Source organism: Geotrypetes seraphini, chromosome 6 (assembly GCF_902459505.1).
Source record: "Geotrypetes seraphini chromosome 6, aGeoSer1.1, whole genome shotgun sequence".
NCBI classification, from domain to species: Eukaryota; Metazoa; Chordata; class Amphibia; order Gymnophiona; family Dermophiidae; genus Geotrypetes; species Geotrypetes seraphini.
The window spans coordinates 226,418,302-226,438,271 of NC_047089.1; the positions used below are offsets into that span (position 1 = coordinate 226,418,302).

General features: G+C 44.4%; 1 protein-coding gene across 5 annotated transcripts in view; it reads left to right on the forward strand.

Annotated features, from left to right (window-relative positions):
* LOC117362788 (P2Y purinoceptor 8-like) overlaps positions 1-6,477 on the forward strand; it is a 39,156-nt gene extending 32,679 nt beyond the window's left edge. For 2 of the 5 annotated variants that reach the window (XM_033949761.1, XM_033949762.1), the window contains exons 4-5: positions 4,126-5,192; positions 5,527-6,477. In XM_033949761.1, the coding sequence (XP_033805652.1) occupies positions 4,126-5,186 (1,061 nt within the window). In that variant the 3' untranslated portion in view covers positions 5,187-5,192; positions 5,527-6,477. Of the gene's footprint in view, positions 1-4,125; positions 5,198-5,526 lie in introns of all 5 variants that reach the window. The other 3 variants (XM_033949760.1, XM_033949759.1, XM_033949763.1) reach the window with 3 other exon arrangements.
* The last annotated feature ends 13,493 nt before the right edge of the window (positions 6,478-19,970 follow it).

The following is a 19,970-nucleotide window of genomic DNA, read 5'->3' on the forward strand; positions in this document are numbered from 1 at the left end:
GTTTATCAAATAAGTGAGTTTTTAATGATTTCCTAAATGTAAAGTAAGAATAGGTTTGGGCCATCAACGGATGCCCTCTCATTCCACAGCTTCCTTTCAAATGAAAGACACTCGACTCGTGCGCATTTATGCCACGTAGGTATTTAAACGTCCCTATCATATCTCTCCTCTTCCGCCTTTCCTCCAAATAATATAGAACAGAGCCAAAGTTAGCATTTGCACACCAGAATTTAGCTGCTATCACATACCATGTGAAAGACAGGAATCAATGTGACCAGGTAAATGGTACACGTTACTGTGTAACTTTTAGCAAGCTATAAATAATGCACACTGTGTAGGTCCGACCCATGTGCCTCCCTCTGTGAACACCCCCTTGCAGTTCTATGTCATGCTAGGGTTACCAGACGTCCAGGAAAAACCTGGACTTGTCCTCTTTGTAAAGGACTGTCCGGGCTCCCCGACAGACTTTCCAAAGCCTGGCATTTGTCCCGGTTTTGGAAAGCCCCGACGAGCTCTGGCCAAACCTGGAGGGCAGGGCTTGGGGCGGAATGGGGTGTGACTAGAGGTGGAACTGGGCGGGACCGGAGGCGTAACTGGGTGGAGATGGGGCTGAATGGGGGGTGGGGCTGGAGGCAGATGGAGCAGGATCATGTGTCCGGGGTTTCCTGGAGAAAAATACGGTAACCCTATGTCATGTGCCTGTATGCTCACATTCTAGAACAGTGGTTCCCAAACCTGTCCTGAAGGACCACCAGGCCAATCTAGCCCTAATAAATATGCATGAGAGAGATTTGCATATAATGGAAGTGACAGGCATGCAAATCTGCTCCATGCATATTCATTAGGGCTATCCTGAAAACCCGATTGGCCTGGTGGTCCTCCAGGACAGGGTTGGGAACCACTGGTCTAGAATACTGATGAGCATTCACAGTGTACTTATGTGCATGAGTGTGACATTCATGTTTGTAAGTGCAAGACAAGCATCCTCTAATCTTAGGATCCAATATTCCAGGCGGTTAAGTGTGATATTCAGCACTTAACTGGTTATGGCGAACCACATAAAGATAGGGCTGACTTTTATGTGGTCCCATTTTTGCAGTTACCTTGTCTGGTTAAATGCTGATCCTTGGAAATTAGCAGGCCAAGTACTGAATCCACACCCGGAATACTCCCAAACTAGCCGGTTTTGCATGGGTGCTAACCGGACATTTTCAGCCGCGCGATCCAGTCAAGTGCCACTGAATATTTATTTTATTTTATTTATTTAATTTTCTATACCGTTCTCCCAAGGGAGCTCAGAACGGTTTACATTAATTTATTCAGGTACTCAAGCATTTTTTCCTGTCCGGGCTCACAATCTACCTAATGTACCTGGGGCAATGGGGGGGATTAAGTGACTTGCCCAGGGTCACAAGGATCCGCATGGGTCTGAACCCACAACCTCAGGGTGCTGAGGCAGTAGCTTTAACCACTACATCACTCTAGAAATCAAAATGTAGTAAAAGTGAGCCAAGTCTAGGCCAATCAAGTCATTGTGACATCACTGATGAGGTTGGCTCATAGGCATTGGTTGAATGAGGCTTTGTGATGTCACAATACCAGCTCTGGTTATCAGAAGCTGAAAGTTTTCACACTATGTATTTATTCAGTTTTCTATACTGTTCTCCTAGGGGAGCTCAGAACAGTTAACATGCATTTATTCAGGTACTCAAGCATTTTTCCCTTTCTTTCCCGGTGGGCTCACAATCTATCTAACGTACCTGGGGCAATGGGGGGGATTAAGTGACTTGCCCAGGGTCACAAGGAGCAGCATGGGTTTGAACCCACAACCCCAGGGTGCTGAGGCTGTAGGTTTAACCACTGTACCACACACTCCCAGTTAACCTCAAGCAAGCAATTTAACCAGCCAGGAGCCATTTCTGATCAGTTAAATTGCTTTGAATATCGACCTCATAACAATACCAACGGCGCTTACTTTTAAGTGGTAAAATTGTATAACGAGAAATGTGAGGGGTGATGAATCTGCAGGCGATTTACATCAAGCTTGTGAAGTGGTCAGAGCTTGTCTGCTTAGCTATTGAACTTGAAAATCCAGCAGATGAAAACAGTTGCTGGGAAACAGCAAAAAAGTTTCAAGTTTTATTATAATTTGATAGAGACATAGTGCCAAACCAAATAGACATACTGGAACACAGAGAGAAGAAGGCGAGGCACTACATTTGTTATAGGATAGTTGAACAATGAAGGTAAGAACATGGAGGGGCATAATCGAAAGAAACATCTAAGTCCGTTTTCGCCTAAGTCGCAAGTCGTTCAAAGTCAGACACAGCTTAGGATACATTTTCAAAAAATACACCCAAAATATTTTTTTTTCCCGAAAATCGTGTAACTATACGTCCAGCCATCTGATCGTCCAAGCTGCTAAATCGTCCATCTTTATACCACAGTTTTGTCTAAATATTCATCCAATTCAAAAACACCTAGAATAAGCCCTGTTGGATGTGGGAGGGGTCAGCAAAGTGATGGACTGGACACCCAGACATGGCACCTGAATAGTGGGGTATCTTACAGGGCACTGCTGTGAACTTCAGAAAAAGGGTGCCCCATAAACATCTCACTATAGGACAGGTCATGGTGAATCCCCAAAAAACGTACTATACCCACCTGTCTAGAATCCCAATAGCCCTTATTACATTGTGTGGCGCAGTGGTTGGATCTACAGCCTCAGCACCCTGGGGTTGTGGGTTCAAACCCCGCGCTGCTCCTTGTGACCCTGGGCAAGTCACTTAATCCTCCATAGCCCCAGGTACGTTAGATAGATTGTGAGCCCACCGGGACAGAGAGGGAAAAATGCTTGAGTACCTGATTGTAAAAACCGCTTAGATAACCTTGATAGGCGGTATATAAAATCCTAATTACATTACATTAGTGATTTGTATTCCGCCATTACCTTGCGGTTCAAGGCAGATTACAAAAGCGGATTTCTGGACATGTCCAGAGGTGTTACCTTACAGAGTAGAGCAGGTTGCTTCATTCGGTGATAGTTAGTCTTCATCGATTTCTTGAATAGCAAGGTTTTTATTTCTTTTCTGAAAATTTTGTAGTCTGGGGTCGCGATTAGTAGATTAGACAGTTGGTGGCTAGAAGGCCATCGTACAGTTTTTTCCGTTTGATGTCTGTGATTGAAGGGTATGTGAATGGTGTCTTGGTTCTCTTGTGTCTGGTTGTGGTAGTTTGGGTTAGGCAGTTAAGAACATAAGAACTTAAGAACTGCCATCACCGGATCAGACCCAAGGTCCATCGAGTCCGGCGATCCGCAGTTGTTCAAGTAGGCCACTTATATGGCGGTACAAAAGGGTTAGGGGGTTATTTGGGGAGTGCACATGTTTCACCATGAATGCAGTGATTACAGTGGCTTATGGGCCTGGGTCCTCCTCTCCATGGGTCCCTAACCCACCCCCAAGACGACTTAAACCGCCTCTGTGCAGCTCTACTAGGCTTTCCTATGACAGGCTGCCAGGCGCTGATGTTCTGGAGGCAGATATTGATTTTTGGAGGTGATTATGATTTTTAGGGGGTGGGGTCGGTGATCAATGGGGTAGTGTGTGTGGGTCTGTACTATGTGTTTGCAGTGCTTATCTGGTCACTTTATATAGGTTTTTGTGACTTAGACCATGTTTTAAATGGCCTAAGTCACAACGTCCAAGTTTCGTCTAGGCGGTGTTGTAAAACTTTCGGTTATACATTCAGTACGACTAAGTCTAGCACAGCCCACGTCCCACCCTCGACACTCCTCCTGAAATGCCCCGTTTAGCTCTGGTCATTCAGCGGCACTGGAAAGGCCTAGGTCGTTTGTAAACATGTCCAAAACCTGTTTTGATTATCGGCACTTGGACATCTTTCGTGTATGATCGTCCAAGTGCCGACTTAGGCCGGTTTTTGGACATTTTTCTCTTTTGATTATGAGCCCCATAGTGTAAGGGAAAAAGTAAGGAGAATTTTAATTAGAAACAAGTGATTAAAAAAATAAATAGATAGGCAAAGTTTCAAAAGTCTTTGAACTGGCTTATTCTTTTCTAACAAACTGAATGATTTGACTGTGATGAATCTCTTCATTTTCTGCAGGTGAAAAGATGGCTGAAGTATTCACACTTGGTTTAGCGACAAGCAGGCCTCGGAATACCTCCTTGCCAACAACTCAGGAAAAGAGTTCACTTAGTAACACCACACTGGAGATGCTGAAGGATGAGATGCTTCAAACAACTCTGCCTGCCCTGTATTTGCTCATTTTGATCATCAGTATTCCCCTCAATGGCATTTCCATGTGGTACCTGTGCTACCATGCACATCCTAGGACTCCAACCATCACGTTTGCCATTAATTTGGCAGCAACAGACTTGCTCTATAGCATGGCTCTTCCGTTTCAAGTTGCCTACCATCTGAGGGGAAACGATTGGCCCTTTGGGGACGTACTGTGCAACGTTGTCTCTGTATTATTCTACGGAAACATGCACTGCTCTGTCCTGACCATGACGAGTATTAGCATGGAGCGCTATCTAGGGATCGTCCACCCGCTGCGGTCTAAAAAGCTCACCACTGTCAAGAGCGCGAGCCTGACCTGTGCCTTCATCTGGGTGTTTGTTTTGCTGGCCAATTCACCACTGCTCTATAACAAGCTAACCTTTCATGTGAAAGACCTGGGCATAATCACTTGTTTTGATGTTCTGCCCAAAGACATGTTCCCTACAACCATGTATTTCTATGTTTATTTTGCTTGTCAAGCTACTCTGTTCTTCTTCCTGCCTTTAATTGTCATGGGAGTGTGTTACATCTCCATCATATCGACTCTTCTTCATTCACCTGCCTCAAAACTTGGGGAAACCAAGAAACAGACAGCATGCTTGATCGTGGTGCTGCTTGTTGTGTTTGGGGTGTGCTATTTGCCCAGCAGTGTCACGCAAATAGTTCATGTGATCTACGTTAGCAAGGGCAAGTCTTTGTACATTATATATAAGCTTTTCCTGGCCCTCAATAGCCTCAACTGCTGCCTCGACCCATTTGTCTACTACTTTGCTTCCCAAGAGTTTCGGCAAGGCCTACAGAATTCATTCTTTCGATGCATACCCAACGGTTATGCCGAGAACTCTACTGCCATGTCAGAATACAGCACTCCGCTGGCAAAGTAAACAACAGAAACACTACAGCAGTGGTTCCCAACCCTGTCCTGGGGGACCCCAGCCAGTCGGGTTTTCAGGATATTCTTAATGAATATGCACGAGAGAGATTTACATTACATTACATTGATGTCTTCTATCCCGCAAATACCTTTCAGTTCTAGGCAGTTTACAACAAGAATTGGCCTGGGCATTCCCAGGGAGATTACAAGGTTGATAGACATAGTATGCATCGGGATCTGGGGAGATTTGCATCGCTGTCACTTCCATTATATGAAAATCTCTCTCATGCCTATTCATTAGGGATATCTTGAAAACCCGACTGGCTGGGGGTCCCCCAGGACAGGGTTGGGAACCACTGCATTAAAGGTTTGTGAGCTGGAAGGTACATTTCCATTACAAAAAGAGAGACTTTTGCATATGGTTGTGGCATAGCGGAAAGGGTGCCAGTAAGGGCTCACCAGTATCATTAAATGTGCTCTGATGAAATCAGGGCTGCTAATATAGGAGTGGCTGAAATATTCTTGCACGAGTGCTACGCCAGCACCCGCATAACCTAGGGCTCCTCCCCACTATTGCCCCCCAGTGCCACCCCTGAGTTGCCCACTTTTTAGTTGGGTGGTCTGTGGAGATATTTAACAGTACTTTCTGGTAATTTGCCATTGAATATCCCTACTTCCCCCCCCTTTTTTTTTTTTTTTTTTACTAAACCGCGACAGCGGTTAGCGCAGGAAGTCGTGCTGAATGTTCCGCGCTGCTCCTGACGCTCATAGACATATCTGTCTTCTTCTGTGGTGCTGCAACAATGATATGCAAATTGAAGCAACAACGTTGGCCCCTCCTGCTGAATACTATTTTTCTAAGGGGCAAGCTTAAGTAGCTTTGTAAAAGGGGTCCCTAAGATGGTAATAAATACAGCAAAATACAAAAACCAAGTTTGATTAAAATAACAGCACCTCTCAGAGATGATGTGAGATAGAGGAGTGTGATGGGCAGGCGATTTTCCTTTCCTGTCTGTAGGAGATTAATGTTATTTGCCCCTAAGAAGCATGTATGTCAGTAATGGAAAATAAAACCTGCTTAAGTAAGTATTTCTCAGAAATTCAAAATTTTTAGTGTAACTATTGAAGAACTGCCCCGCAGACCCTACAGCTAGTCAACTTTTTTTTAAGGATGTTTGCAATGAATATGCATATGATAAATTAGCATACATTAGGAGCATGGGTACATGCAAATTTATTCATGCATATTCATTAGGACTAGCCTGAAAAACCTGACCTTTTGTGATTATGATAAACATACCGAGGGCCTCAAAATAGTATCTGGCGGGCTGCATGTGGGTCCCGGGCCGCGAGTTTGAGACCACTGGTCTACATATTTCTATTTTAACACCCCACACACACACATATACACTTTTTTACAAAACTGTAGTGCAGTTTTTAGCACCGGCCATGCCAGTAACAGCTCCGACGCTCATAGGAATTCTATGAGCGTCGAAGCTGTTATTGCCGCCAGGGCAGGATTAATTTATCAAGGGCCCCTAGGCACACAAGTACACTGGGTCCCCTGCCCCACCCCACCCCACCATGCACCCAGGCGGAAACAGGAAGCTGCACAGAGGGAAGCTTTGTGCAAGCAGCACCGCTTGCACAATTACAGTTCCCTTGGCCTTTCTTACCCGCGTTGCTTGCTTGTCTTACTGTCTGTGCTGGAGGGGCCCCCCTGACCATTTTGGGCCCTAGGCACGTGCCCACTTGGCCTATTGGTTAATCTTGCCCTGATTGCCGCTACAGTTTTGTAAAAAAAAAAAAAAAAGTGTGTGTGTGTGTGTGTGAGGGGGGGGGGGTGGTAATTACATATTCCATACTGGGCGAAGGTGTTTTCTGTGTTCTGTGTGTACGGAAGACATGGTTCTCTGTTAGCACTGACTGTGCAGGATCGATCTGTACTAGTCTGGCATGTTCTATTGCTCACTTCAATATGTAAGATGCTGCCTTTTCCTAGGTTCACTCTTGTTGTGCGACGTGTGGGTTGTTACTAAAAATCATGTTTTTCATACAGATGGGGGGGGGAATCAAAAAATGATGGGCCCCGGATGTCACATATACTAGGTATGCCACTGCTGCCACTTTGATTCTCAGTCTCACAAGATCCTCTTGCAATTTTTCATCCATCCACTTTTGTGATTTAACAACTTCAAAAATTATCCCTGGGAATTTATGCATTTACATGTTCACCTTTGACTCACAGAGATTTTCTGGGTTACTCCATATAGATTACAAGGTATTTTCTAAAAATCCCTGTGTAAAATGCTATTGCCTCTTCAGCCCTGCCATCAGAAACACATCCGCTCAGTTCTGGTAAGGTTATGCGCATACAGGGTTTAATTGTATAAAAGTCTATTTCGGCACATAGAGCACAGATTTACTATCAGACAAAGCTTGTAAAATGGTCTTCTGTGTGACTTTAATTATTGCATAGTCATAGAGTAAGATACACATAATTTAAGAACATAAGAAAAGCCTTCACCGGATCAGACCGAGGTCCATCCAGTCCGGTGATCCGCACACGCGGCGGCCCCCCTAGGTACTGCCGAATGGAGACCCAGATATACCGTAGCCCTCAATATGATTTGCAAGAAGGTGTGCATCCAACTTGCGCTTGAATCCCAGAACAGTAATCTCTGTCACAACATCCTCCGGGAGAGCATTCCAAATTCCCACCAGGCGCTGTGTGAAAAAGTACTTCCTGATATCCGTCCTGAACCTGCTGCCACTCAGTTTCAGTCTATGACCTCTTGTCCATGTCACTTCCGAAAAAGTTAGTAATGCTGCTTCTTGGTCTATTTTATCAAATCCTTTTATTATTTTAAAAGTCTCTATTAAATCCCCTCTCAGTCTTCTCTGCTCGAGGGTAAATAGTCCCAATTTCTTAAGGCTCAAATTCTCCAATCCCTTGCCAAGTTTCTCTTGTATAATGCATGCAATAATAGATAGGTGGCGCTGCTGTACTCTTATCAGCTTCTCTTACTTAATATTGCCCACTATTGGCAACAGGGTAAGTAAAACAGTAATCCATGCTGTTACCAGTCTCTGTCACTTCCAAAATATTCACGCTCTCATTGAAGTCACTATTTGAAAACTTGAGCTGCTGTCTGGCCAAAATTGGCCTTCCCGTACAGTTGCACGGCTTTGCCTTATACAAATTTTACACCACGAGGGTGCACTCAGCCGCTGTCTGATTTCCTGCAGGGAAGGAACACGTGAAACGTAACTCTTTTGAGTCCTGTCAGATTGTATACTCCCAGTTCAAACCGTGCCTTGACAAACAGGGGAGATCCATGCCACCAGAAACGGAATCAACCAGTCTAAAAGGACAAGTCAATCTTCTCTAGTCCATATCTCCCTTCGTTGTGAATAGGGATGTGTACTCGGTATGCATTTGGTCTGATAGTGTGCCTCCAAACATTTAGTGCACTCAAATTGATTTTAACACATTAAGCTATGAATTAAGGAATTACAGTTGTGTGAATAAATATTTTCTCTGGTTTGTTTTAAATCTACTACGTAGTGGTTTCATTGCATGTCCCCAATCCTAGTATTTTTGGAGAGAGTAAACAAATGATTTACATCTACCCTTTCCACTCCACTCAGTATTTTATAGACCTCTATCATATCTCCCCCTGAGCCATCTCTTCTCCAAGCTGAAGAACCCTAGCCACTTTAGCCTCTCCTCATAGGAAAGTCATTCCATCCCTTTTATCATTTTTGTCGCCCTCCTCTGTACCTTGTCTAATTCCACTATATCTCTTTGGCATCCCTCTTTAGCATGACACCATTGGTACCATTTGGCATTGGCCTCTCTTTTAACTCTTGAATGGGCAGTGCTTAGGCAGGAGGCTATGATGCAGGTACCCACAGGAGGGTCGCCAAAGGTGCAAACTGAACACGCATGAGAAGTTCCGGTGTCGGAAGCACACCATGGACCTCTGTAGTACAGATACAGAAAGAGGTGGGTAGTGGCTCAGGCACTGCATTTCTGTGACTGGAGGGGCATCCCCCCCCCCCCCCCTGGCCATTTAAGAGGCTGCTGAAGGTTTGGAGGGGTTCAATTCTGAAGCCCCCTGTGGCTACACCACTGGTGTGGAGGTAGGAAAATAGAAGGAAGTTGGAATCATAAGAACAGTCTTACTGGGTCCATCAAGCCCAGTAGCCCGTTCTCACGGTGGCCAATCCAGGTCACTAGTACCTGGCCAAAACCCAAAGAGTAGCAACATTCCATGTAGAATACCAAGATCCTGGAATCCCAAAGAGCAACAAGATTCTAGAACCCCCAAATAGAATCAACATTCCACACTACCGATCCAGGGCAAGCAGAGGCTTCCCCCATGTCTTAATAGCAGACTTTTCCTCCAGGAATTTGTCCAAACCTTTCTTAAAACCAGCTCCACTATCTGCTTTTACCACAACCTCTGGCAACGCATTCCAGAACTTAACTATTCTCTGAGTAAAAAAAATATTTCCCTGCAGTTTCCTCGAGTGTCCCCTAGTCTTTGTAATTTTTGATGGCGTGAAAAATTGATCCACGTGTACCTGTTCTACTCAACTCAGGATTTTGTACACTTCAATAATATCTCCCCTCAGCCGTCTCTTTTAAAAGCTGAAGAACCCTAACCTTTTTAGTCTTTCCTCATACGAGAGGAGTTCCATCCCCTTTACCATCTTGGTCGCTCTTCTATGAACCTTTTCTAGTCTGGATGCTGGTGGTGGTAAGGAGGGGGGCATCAAATATGAAGCTGCTGCCTGTCTGCTTCATGTACAATGACTTCCTACTTTCCCAAGAGTGGTTCACTTTCACATGACTGCTGCTGTGTGGAAAGATATACAGATGATTGTTCACATGGCATAGAAATAAGCAGAACTATAGTCTATTTTTAGGTGTATATAAAGTTTAGATTCCAGCTAATCAGTGATTCCATGATGGTACATAAGTGATGTTTACTAATATTTTTCTCACCGTGGGTACCTTTTCTGGCCACATCAAATGCATGTGTTTCTGTAGGTCAGGAATTGGTAGCATCTAAGAGGATGATTCATGATAGGCAAGGGAGGGGGGGAAAAGTACTAAGGGCTAGATTCACTAAGCAAACCGATCGTGTACTGATCGATTTGCAACCCCTTTGCGACCCGATTTCCCTCCGACCCGATTCACTAACCTCTGTCCCGATCATCCTCCGATCCGCGCATGCAAATGAGGGGGGACGGCATTCAAATGCAAAAACTGCAACACCGACCGGACTGGCCAATCAGCAAACAAGCGACTGCTGGGGACCAGTCGTTCACTGCTTTCCAACTGCATCTCCTGCTGTCTGCCCTGACTTTCCAGCTCTCTTCTCCTGCTCTCTCTGCCCCAAGCGCTGCCCTGCTTCTGCCCCGACTCTCCTGCTCTCTCTGCCCCCGACTTTCCAGCTCTCTCTGCCCCGAGTGCCACCCTGCTTCTGCCGCGACTCTCCTGTGCTCTCTGCCCCCGACTCTCCTGCTCTCTCTGCCTCCTGCGCTGACCTGCTTCTGCCTCGGCCTCCCCCCGCAGTGCGAGCCCGTGGTTTTAACCCGCGATTTTAAAACAGGTTAAATCCACAGGTTCGCTGGGCTCACAAAAGCATGCGTCGGGATCGCTATAGAGCAATCCAGGTGCTCGGTTGGGGGCGTGATTCCAATCGCCCTCATTTGCATGAGGGCGATTCGTGAATCAGTGCCCCAGACACGGATCGGATCCGATCCATGCCCTTAGTGAATCTAGCCCTAAGGCAGGGATCTCAAAGTCCCTCCTTGAGGGCTGCAATCCAGTCGGGTTTTCAGGATTTCCCCAATGAATATGCATTGAAAGCAGTGCATGCACATAGATCTCATGCATATTCATTGGGGAAATCCTGAAAACTTGCCTGGATTGCGGCCCTCAAGGAGGGACTTTGAGACCCCTGCCCAAAGGGGATTGAGGGGGAAGAAGTTTGTTCCTGATCCAAGAGTAAGAACCAGCTTCTTCCCCCTCAATCCCTTCTGTTTACTTTTTCAACTTTTGCAATTCTACCCCTTTCCCTCTTGTGTACTTGTGAGTCTGTCATGATCTGTGCAACTTGTTTGAAATATTTTTGCTTTCTATGTCCCTACATTTTAGCATTTGAAATTTCGGCATCATGCCACGAAGTTGTCTCTTCAGTCTATGAATTATCTTTTGGTCTACATCACCCTGCTTTTCTTTGGCATTTGAATTTACCATCTCTTTCTCCTGGGTTCCTTGAAAAAGACCACGAAACATGGCCCATGTCGGGACCTTTTAACCTATGTTCAAGCTAAGTAGGATTTATTTATCCTCTATTGCCATTGAAAAATTAAGTTAGATATTTCAGAAGAATACTTTATTTATCACTTAACAACCATACACAGTGATGGGACGATGGGTTCGGCTATAGGAGCTATGGCTCTTGGTCGGATTACACATATCTGAGTGTATGCCTAAGTGTACTTTACATCCATAGCAATAGGAAGATCTCATATAGACTTATCTTAATACTTTATAGCTCACAGACCTCAGTGATTCCGTCTGTATGCCGCTAAACTTTAAGATCATACAGAAGATTGGAATCCGTCATTGGTCTCATAATTATTTTGCTATAAATTTTTTGATATTTCAATAAATATATTAGAGTAATGTAAATACGAACGCCACATGGCGGATCGTTGTAACGCTTCGATTTCCTATACTAAAACTTGGTCGATTATGCTAGACTTTTGTGGTATGGACCTTTGACTGTACACTTACGTGATCTTTTTGTCTTACTCGTAGTGATCTTCAATATGTTTATTATGAGCACTAATTTGGTTGCTGTATTTGCCGATTTGATAACTATATGATTGACTTCGTATGACTATAATCAGACATGTTTATTTTTGACATTGTATGCACATGTCACACATCATTTTATATTTCGTATCTCTTTTATATTCATGCTCATTATTGATAGTTGATGTATTCCTATTTACCTGCTGTATTGTATTATTGATTATTCTTTATAACCCACCCTCCATTGTTATGCAATGTGATATACTTGCTGGTGTCCTTCTCTTTCGATTTCTTCCGTAGTTTTCGGAAGCTTATCTTACTTTTCTGTAACTCTATTGTTTATAAAATCAATAAAATTACTGGAACAGAAAAAAAAAAAAAAAAAGAGTAATGTACTCATCTTGTACTATGCGGGTGGGGGTAAGCACTCCGACGTAGTCCTACGTTTCGCCCCTAAGGGCTGAATCAAGGAAATCCCCCTTAGTTCGAACAGCTCATGCTCCCCGCGCTATAGATTTGAATCAGGAACGCGGGGAGCATGAGCTGTTCGAACTAAGGGGGATTTCCTTGATTCAGCCCTTAGGGGCGAAACGTAGGACTACGTCGGAGTGCTTACCCCCCACCCGCGTAGTACAAGATGAGTACATTACTCTAATATATTTATTGAAATATCAAAAAATTTATAGCAAAATAATTATGAGACCAATGACGATTAGGGATACCAATCTTCTGTATGAACTAAAAGTTTAGCGGCATACAGACGGAATCACTGAGGTCTGTGAGCTATAAAGTATTAAGATAAGTCTATATGAGATCTTCCTATTGCTATGGATGTTGGTTAGAAACATAGAAACATAGAAAGATGACGGCAGAAAAGGGCCATAGCCCATCAAGTCTGCCCACTCTATTGACCCACCCCATTAAGTCTGAATGCTAATGACCTAGTTCCTTAACTCGACCCTCGTAGGGATCCCACGTGGATGTCCCATTTATTCTTAAAGTCGAGCACGCTGGTGGCCTTGATCACCTGCACCGGAAGTCTGTTCCAGTGATCTACCACCCTTTCTGTGAAGAAATACTTCCTGGTGTCACCACTAAATTTCCCTCCTCTGAGTTTGAGCGGGTGCCCCCTTGTGACCGAGGGTCCTTTGGGAAAGAATATATCGTTTTCCACCTCGACACGACCCGTGACGTACTTAAATGTCTCAATCATGTCACCCCTTTCCCTGCGCTCCTCTAGGGTATAGTTAGATTGTAAGTGTGCTTTACAGCATTTGAACTTTATTCAAATCCTTATTTGTGACGTTCACTCTGAGAAGTCTTTTCTTTTTGTGCTACACGTGTTCATTTTGACCTCTCAGCTCTTAAAAATTTCTTTTGAACAATCATCCTCACCTTTACCTATTTTTGACTTAGCCTACATTTTAATGTACATCGCCTAGAATCCTTGATAGGTGATTAATCGAATCGTTAAAAAACTTGAATAGTGTTTTTCCTTTCTTTATCTAATAAACACCTATAGCATCCACAAAGCAACAGCCACTAAACAAATTTGTGCCCTTTTGTGAATTTTTAGCAGCGTGTTATCCTCCTGTATTACCTAAGTAGAGTCAGGATACAGCATAAGTGTTCCATCCAAATCTACATAGAGTTGGTGGCATTACAAACAAGAGAAAAATCCAACAGGGAGCTACAGCAAAACCAAGCGAAAAGCAAAAACCAAAAACAACTGCAGACTATGTACAAGATACAGGCACTGTTTATTTCAAACTCTAATGGTATATACAACGTTATTACCAACCAAGGGACCCGACACGGTCCGTGTTTCGGACAACAAAACCTTCCTCAGGGGTCCGTGGTAGATAAGGTTTTGCAACAAACAGCATTAAAGGAAAAAAAATCTCCATTGAGATTGCAATGCTTTTTACAATCCAGCACTACATTCGTTCGGGCACTTAAGGTTTTGCAACAAACAGCATTAAAGGAAAAAACAAGTGCCCGAACGAGTGTAGTGCTGAGATTTTTTTTTCCTTTAATGCTGTTTGTTGCAAAACCTTATCTACCACGGACCCCTGAGGAAGGTTTTGTTGTCCGAAACACGGACTGTGTTGATCCCTTGGTGGGTAATAAGGTTGTATATAACATTAGAGTTTGAAATAAACAGTGCCTGCATCTTGTACATAGTCTGCAATTGTTTTTCGACATGCAAATTACAGCACAGAGACACTACTAGGACACAGCTAGACAACACCTCAGCACAGGCAGAAAAATGTTGATTATACAACTGGATCTCACCGCAGTATCTGACCTGGTGGACCATGACATCCTACTACAAGTATTAGATTCAATAGGAATCACATGTAAAGTACACACATGGTTTCAAGGATTCCTACAATCCAGGACATACAGAGTAAAGACAAAAAAAAAAAATCAGAGCCATGCGGCGCACCCCAAGGATCACCTTTATCCCCAACACTCTTCAACCTCGACATTGCATCCCTCGGCACTTGCCGAGACTAATTAGGCTTATCCTCTCCTTTCTTTTGATCAACCAACGCCCTCCATGACAGACACACTACACAAAACACTAAAAATAGTAGCAATATGCAGGGCAGGATTAATTCGTCGAGGGCCCCTAGGCACACAATTACACTAGGCCCCTGCCCCACCCCACCCCACCATGCGCCCAGGCGGAAACAGGAAGCTGCGTCAGAGGGAAGCTTTGGGCAAGCAGCACCGTTTGCACAATTACAGTTCCCATTACCTTTCTTACCTGCGTTGCTTGCTTGTCTTACTTTCCGTCGATGGGGGGGCCGCGTAGCCGATCGGGGTGGGGCCCGCGTTGCCGATCGATGCTGGAGGGGCCCATCGCTGTTTGGAAAAAACAATGTTGATGCCCTCCTTCATCGTGCCCCCCTGACCATTTTGGGCCCTAGGCACGTGCCTACCTGGCCTATGGGTTAATCCTGCCCTGGCAATATGGATAAAGATCACAAACTGAAACTGAATCCAGACAAAACAAAATTCATACTGCTCGAAAATAACAAATCCCCAACCATAACAAACCTAGCAATAAACTCTATCACTTACCCCATTCAACCCACTCTAAAACTTCTGGAAATGATGAAAGACAGATGCTGTGCCATGCAGCCACGAATTAATAAAACAATACAGAAATCATTCACAGTCATGAGAAACCGAAGGCAAGTTCGAAAATTTTTCGACAGAACACAATTCCAGCTCTTGGCCCAGTCCCTAGTCCTAGGTCTTCTAGACTACTGCAACATCCTCTATCTCCCCTGCCCTCCAGTGTTCCCGCTAAGCTGCGCTGGCGTGCGCTGGCGCACAAAATGTTACATCGCAGCGCACAAGTTTCACGTCACAGCGCACACTCGAGCGGAGGTGAGAGGAAGCGGCGGCGGTCTGCCCTGATCGCCTAAGATGCAGCAGCGGCGGCATCCCCGTAATTTACGGGGATCATGAAAGGAGCCGCCGCTGCTGCATCTTAGGCGATCAGGGCAGACCGCCGCCGCTTCCTCTCACCTCCGCTCGAGTGTGCGCTGTGACGTGAAACTTGTGCGCTGCGATGTAACATTTTGTGCGCCAGCGCACGCCAGCGCAGCTTAGCGGGAACACTGCCTGCAACCATGATAAAACAACTACAAACAGTACAAAACACAGCTCTGAGACTTATCCATTCACTGAGGAAACACGACCACATCACAGCGGCATACCTAGAATCACACTGGCTCCCAATACAATCAAGAATACTATTCAAATTCTACTGTCTACTATTTAAAACCATTACTGGAGACAGCCCATTTGAAAAACCGCCTAATCCAAGCTACCACTACCAGACATAGGAGAACCCACACACCATTCACGCACCCTCCAATCAGAGACGTCAAACGAAAAAAGCTGTACGATGGCCTTCTAGCCACACAAGCAGCAAAACTAGACTATCAACTCTCCAGTTTACTGATCACGACCCCAGACTACAAAACTTTCAGAAAAGAAATAAAAACCATGTTATTCAAGAAATCCTTAAGAACATAAGAAGTTGCCTCCGCTGAGGCAGACCAGAGGTCCATCTCGCCCAGCGGTCCGCTCTCGCGGCGGCCCATCAGGCCCACTGCCTGAGTAGTGGTCTCTGACTAATTTTACCATTTACCTCTAATCCTATCCCTCTAACCTTACCTCTACTCTTATCTGTACCCCTCAATCCCTTTGTCCTCCAGGTACTTGTCTAGACCTTCTTTGAAGCCCTGTAGCGTGCTCCTGCTTATCACATCCTCCGGTAGCGCGTTCCATGTATCCACCACCCTCTGGGTGAAAAAGAACTTCCTGGCATTTGTTCTAAACCTTTCCCCTCTCAATTTCACTGAGTGCCCCCTTGTACTTGTGGTTCCCCATAGTTCACAAGAATCATCTGAATCCCCTGTAGTAACCGGCTCCACTCTGTAATACCTCTGGAAATATCTAGATAACTTCTTATGTAATCCGCCTTGAATCGCAAGGTAATGACGGAATAGAAATCACTAATGCAATGTAATATAGCCACTGTCCAAATAACTATGCGTTGTAATTATAAAAAAAAAAACAGTCTCCGAAATTAAACTATACAGTTTTATGGATAGCTGATGAATTTTGTGGCACTCCATAGAGCCAGTGCCAGTCATAGTCACTACATATAGTGGTACTGAATATACCGAATGTACTCGTAGTGCTTGTATACTGTATTTAAAAGAAATCACACAAAAAGTGGGGGTTAAAATATTGGACTTTCAATATCAAAAACAGTTTATTAGACAAGACTGCTTGTGCAATATGAGAGTTTTGAGGCTTCATTGATTATTTCATTTAATTTTGTGGTATGATTCCTTTCCACCCAAAGAGTTTCTTCGAACACCATTTATCTGCATAAACATTTGATATACCGCTAAATAAGGCCTAAAAAGACATCTCAGCGGTTTACAAACAATATGAGGGGGTGCTGAAAAGTTCTCAGCCCAGCCAACCAGCTTTCTAAATGCTGAGCGTTATTTTGCCACTGTAGCTGAAAAGAGCATTATTTCATGAAGTGTCAATTTGTAGAAACAAAATTCTATAATTATTATTATTTTTTTTTTTTTACATTGTTTCAGATTATTGATTGAGCCATATCCATGTCATTCTCTTCTTGGTTGGGCCGAGAACTTTTCAGCACCCCCTCATAGTGTGAAGCGTTTCAGTCTCTGGTAACCAGAGCTGAGATTGTGATGTCATAATGCCTCATTCCACCAATAACAGCCAACCTCATCAGTGATGTCACAATGGCTTGATTGCCCTAGACTTGGCTCACTTTTATTACATACCACAGGGATGCTGGAAAGTTCTCAGCCCAAACCGACTTTCTAAATTCTGAGCGTTATTTTGCCACTGTGGCTGAATAGAGGGTTATTTCGTTAAGTGCCAATTTGGGGAAATGAAATTCTAGGTTTCAGATCATTGATGGAACCGTATCCACGTCATTCTTTTCTTGGTCGGGCAGAGAACTTTTCCTCACTCCCTCGTAAAATAGAGAAAAGATGAAAAATGATCATTAAAAATGAACAAGCCCATACACTTATCTCTTCATTAAGGGGGCCATTTAAATATTTAAATATTAGCGTACGCTAAATGCTAATGCGTCCATAGAATATAATGGGCACGTTAGCATTGGTGCTTGCTAATATTTAACGCACACTAAATCGGTTAGCACGCCTTAATAAAAGACCCCGTAAATATATATAGGAACATAAGAACTACCATACTGGGGCAGATCAAAGGCCCATCAAGACCAGTATCCTGTTTCCAACAGTGGCCAACCCAGGTCACAAGGGGAAGGGGTAAAACACGAACCTCGCGGATCTAAAACCACACTATGCAACATAGTAGGTAAAAGCAGTGTGCCTGACAATATGACACAAGACCTACGACAGCTGGAACAGTGGTCGTCAACTTGGCAGTTAAGCTTCAATGCTAAAAAATGTAAAGTGATGCACCTAGGGAAAAAAAATCCACACAGAACTTATACACTAAATGGTGAAACCTTGACCAGGACCATGGTGGAACGTGATCTAGGAGTTATCATCAGTGATGATATGAAGGCTGCCAATCAAGTGAAGAAGGCTTCGTTCAAGGCAAGACAAATGTTGGGCTGCATCCGTAGGGGTTTTGTCAGCAGAAAACCTGAAGTCATAATGCCGCTGTACAGATCCATGGTAAGACCTCATCTGGAGTATTGTGTTCAATTCTGGAGACCACACTACCGGAAAGATGTGCTGAGAATTGAGTCGGTTCAGCGAACGGCTACCAAGATGGTCTTGGGGCTCAGGGATCTCACGTATGAAGAAAGGCTAAAAAAACTGCGGATGTACTCACTGGAGGAACGAAGAGAGAGGGGAGACATGATTGAGACCTTTAAGTATATTACGGGACGTATAGAGGTGAAGGATGATATCTTCTGTCTTACAGGGCCCTCGGTCACCAGAGGGCACTCGCTGAAAGTCAAGGGAGGGAAATTTCATGGTGATGCCAGGAAATACTTCTTCACCGAAAAGGTGGTCGATCATTGGAACGAGCTACCTCAGCAAGTAATTGAGGCCAACAACGTGTCAGATTTTAAGAGAAAATGGGATATCCACGTGGGATCTCTAGGGGAGTAAAAGTCAGGGAGTGGGTCATTGGTATGGGCAGACTTGATGGGCCGCGGCCCTTTTCTGCCATCAATGTCTATGTTTCTATGTTTCTATGTCCTTAAAAAATCTAAGGTCCGCGCCACAATGTCCGCGCTAAAATGTCATAGAGGTCTGTCAGAGCCACGGACCTCAGATTTTTAAATTTACTGGGGCTGCAGGAAACCGGTTTAAAGGATTCATTTTAGAGCCGCTCCAGCACTAGTCTCTGGCTCTGACAGACCTCGATGACAATTTAGCGCTGACGGATCGGTCTCAGCATAGGGGAGGGTAAAGTATTAGGATCCGTCAGCGCTAAAATCTCACCGAGGTCTGTCAGAGCCAGAGACTAGTGCTGGAGCGGCTCTAAAAGGAATCCTTTAAACCGGTTTCCTGCAGCCCCAGTAAATTTAAAAATCTGAGGTCCGCGGCTCTGACAGACCTCCATGACATTTTAGCGCTGACGGATCCTAATACTTTTCCCACCCTATGCTGAGACAGATCCGTCAGCGCTAAATTGACATAGAGGTCTGTCAGACCCAGAAACTAACTACAAGTGGCACGGACCTTAGATTTTTAAGGACGTGCGGTTTTCGATCCGTGAGGTCCGTCAGGTCCATGGGGTCTGCGTTTTACCCCTTCCCGGTCACAAGTACCTAGCTAGATCCCAAGTAGTAAAACAGATTTTATGCTGCTTATCCTAGAAATAAGCAGTGGATTTCCCTAAACCATCTCAATAATGGCCTATGGACTTATCTTTTTTGAAATTATGTAAGCCTTTTTTTAAACCCCGCCAAGCTAACTGATTTCACCACATTCTCTGGCAACGAATGCCAGAGTGTAATTACGTATTGTGTGAAGAAATATTTTCTCCGGTTTGTTTTAAATCTACTACTTAGTAGCTTCATCACATGCCCTCTGGTCCTACTATTTTGGGAAAGAGTGAACAAGCGTTTCAATCAACCCTTTCCACTCCACTCAGTATTTTATAGACCTCTTATCATATCATCCCTGAGCCGTCTCATCTTCAAGCTGAAGAGCCCTTATAGGGAAGGCGTCCCAAATCTTTTATCATTTTCATCACCCTTCTCTATACTTTTCTAATTCTGCAGGCAGGGAAGGAGATGGGCTGGGGACAAGAGAGAGATAAGGAGGTGGGGAAGAGTGGGAGAGGCTGAAATCAAAGAGGGAGGAAAAGAGAGAGAGATGCTGGGACAGGGGAGCTGGAAGAGCAGAGGGAAGAGAGAGAGAGACATAGAGA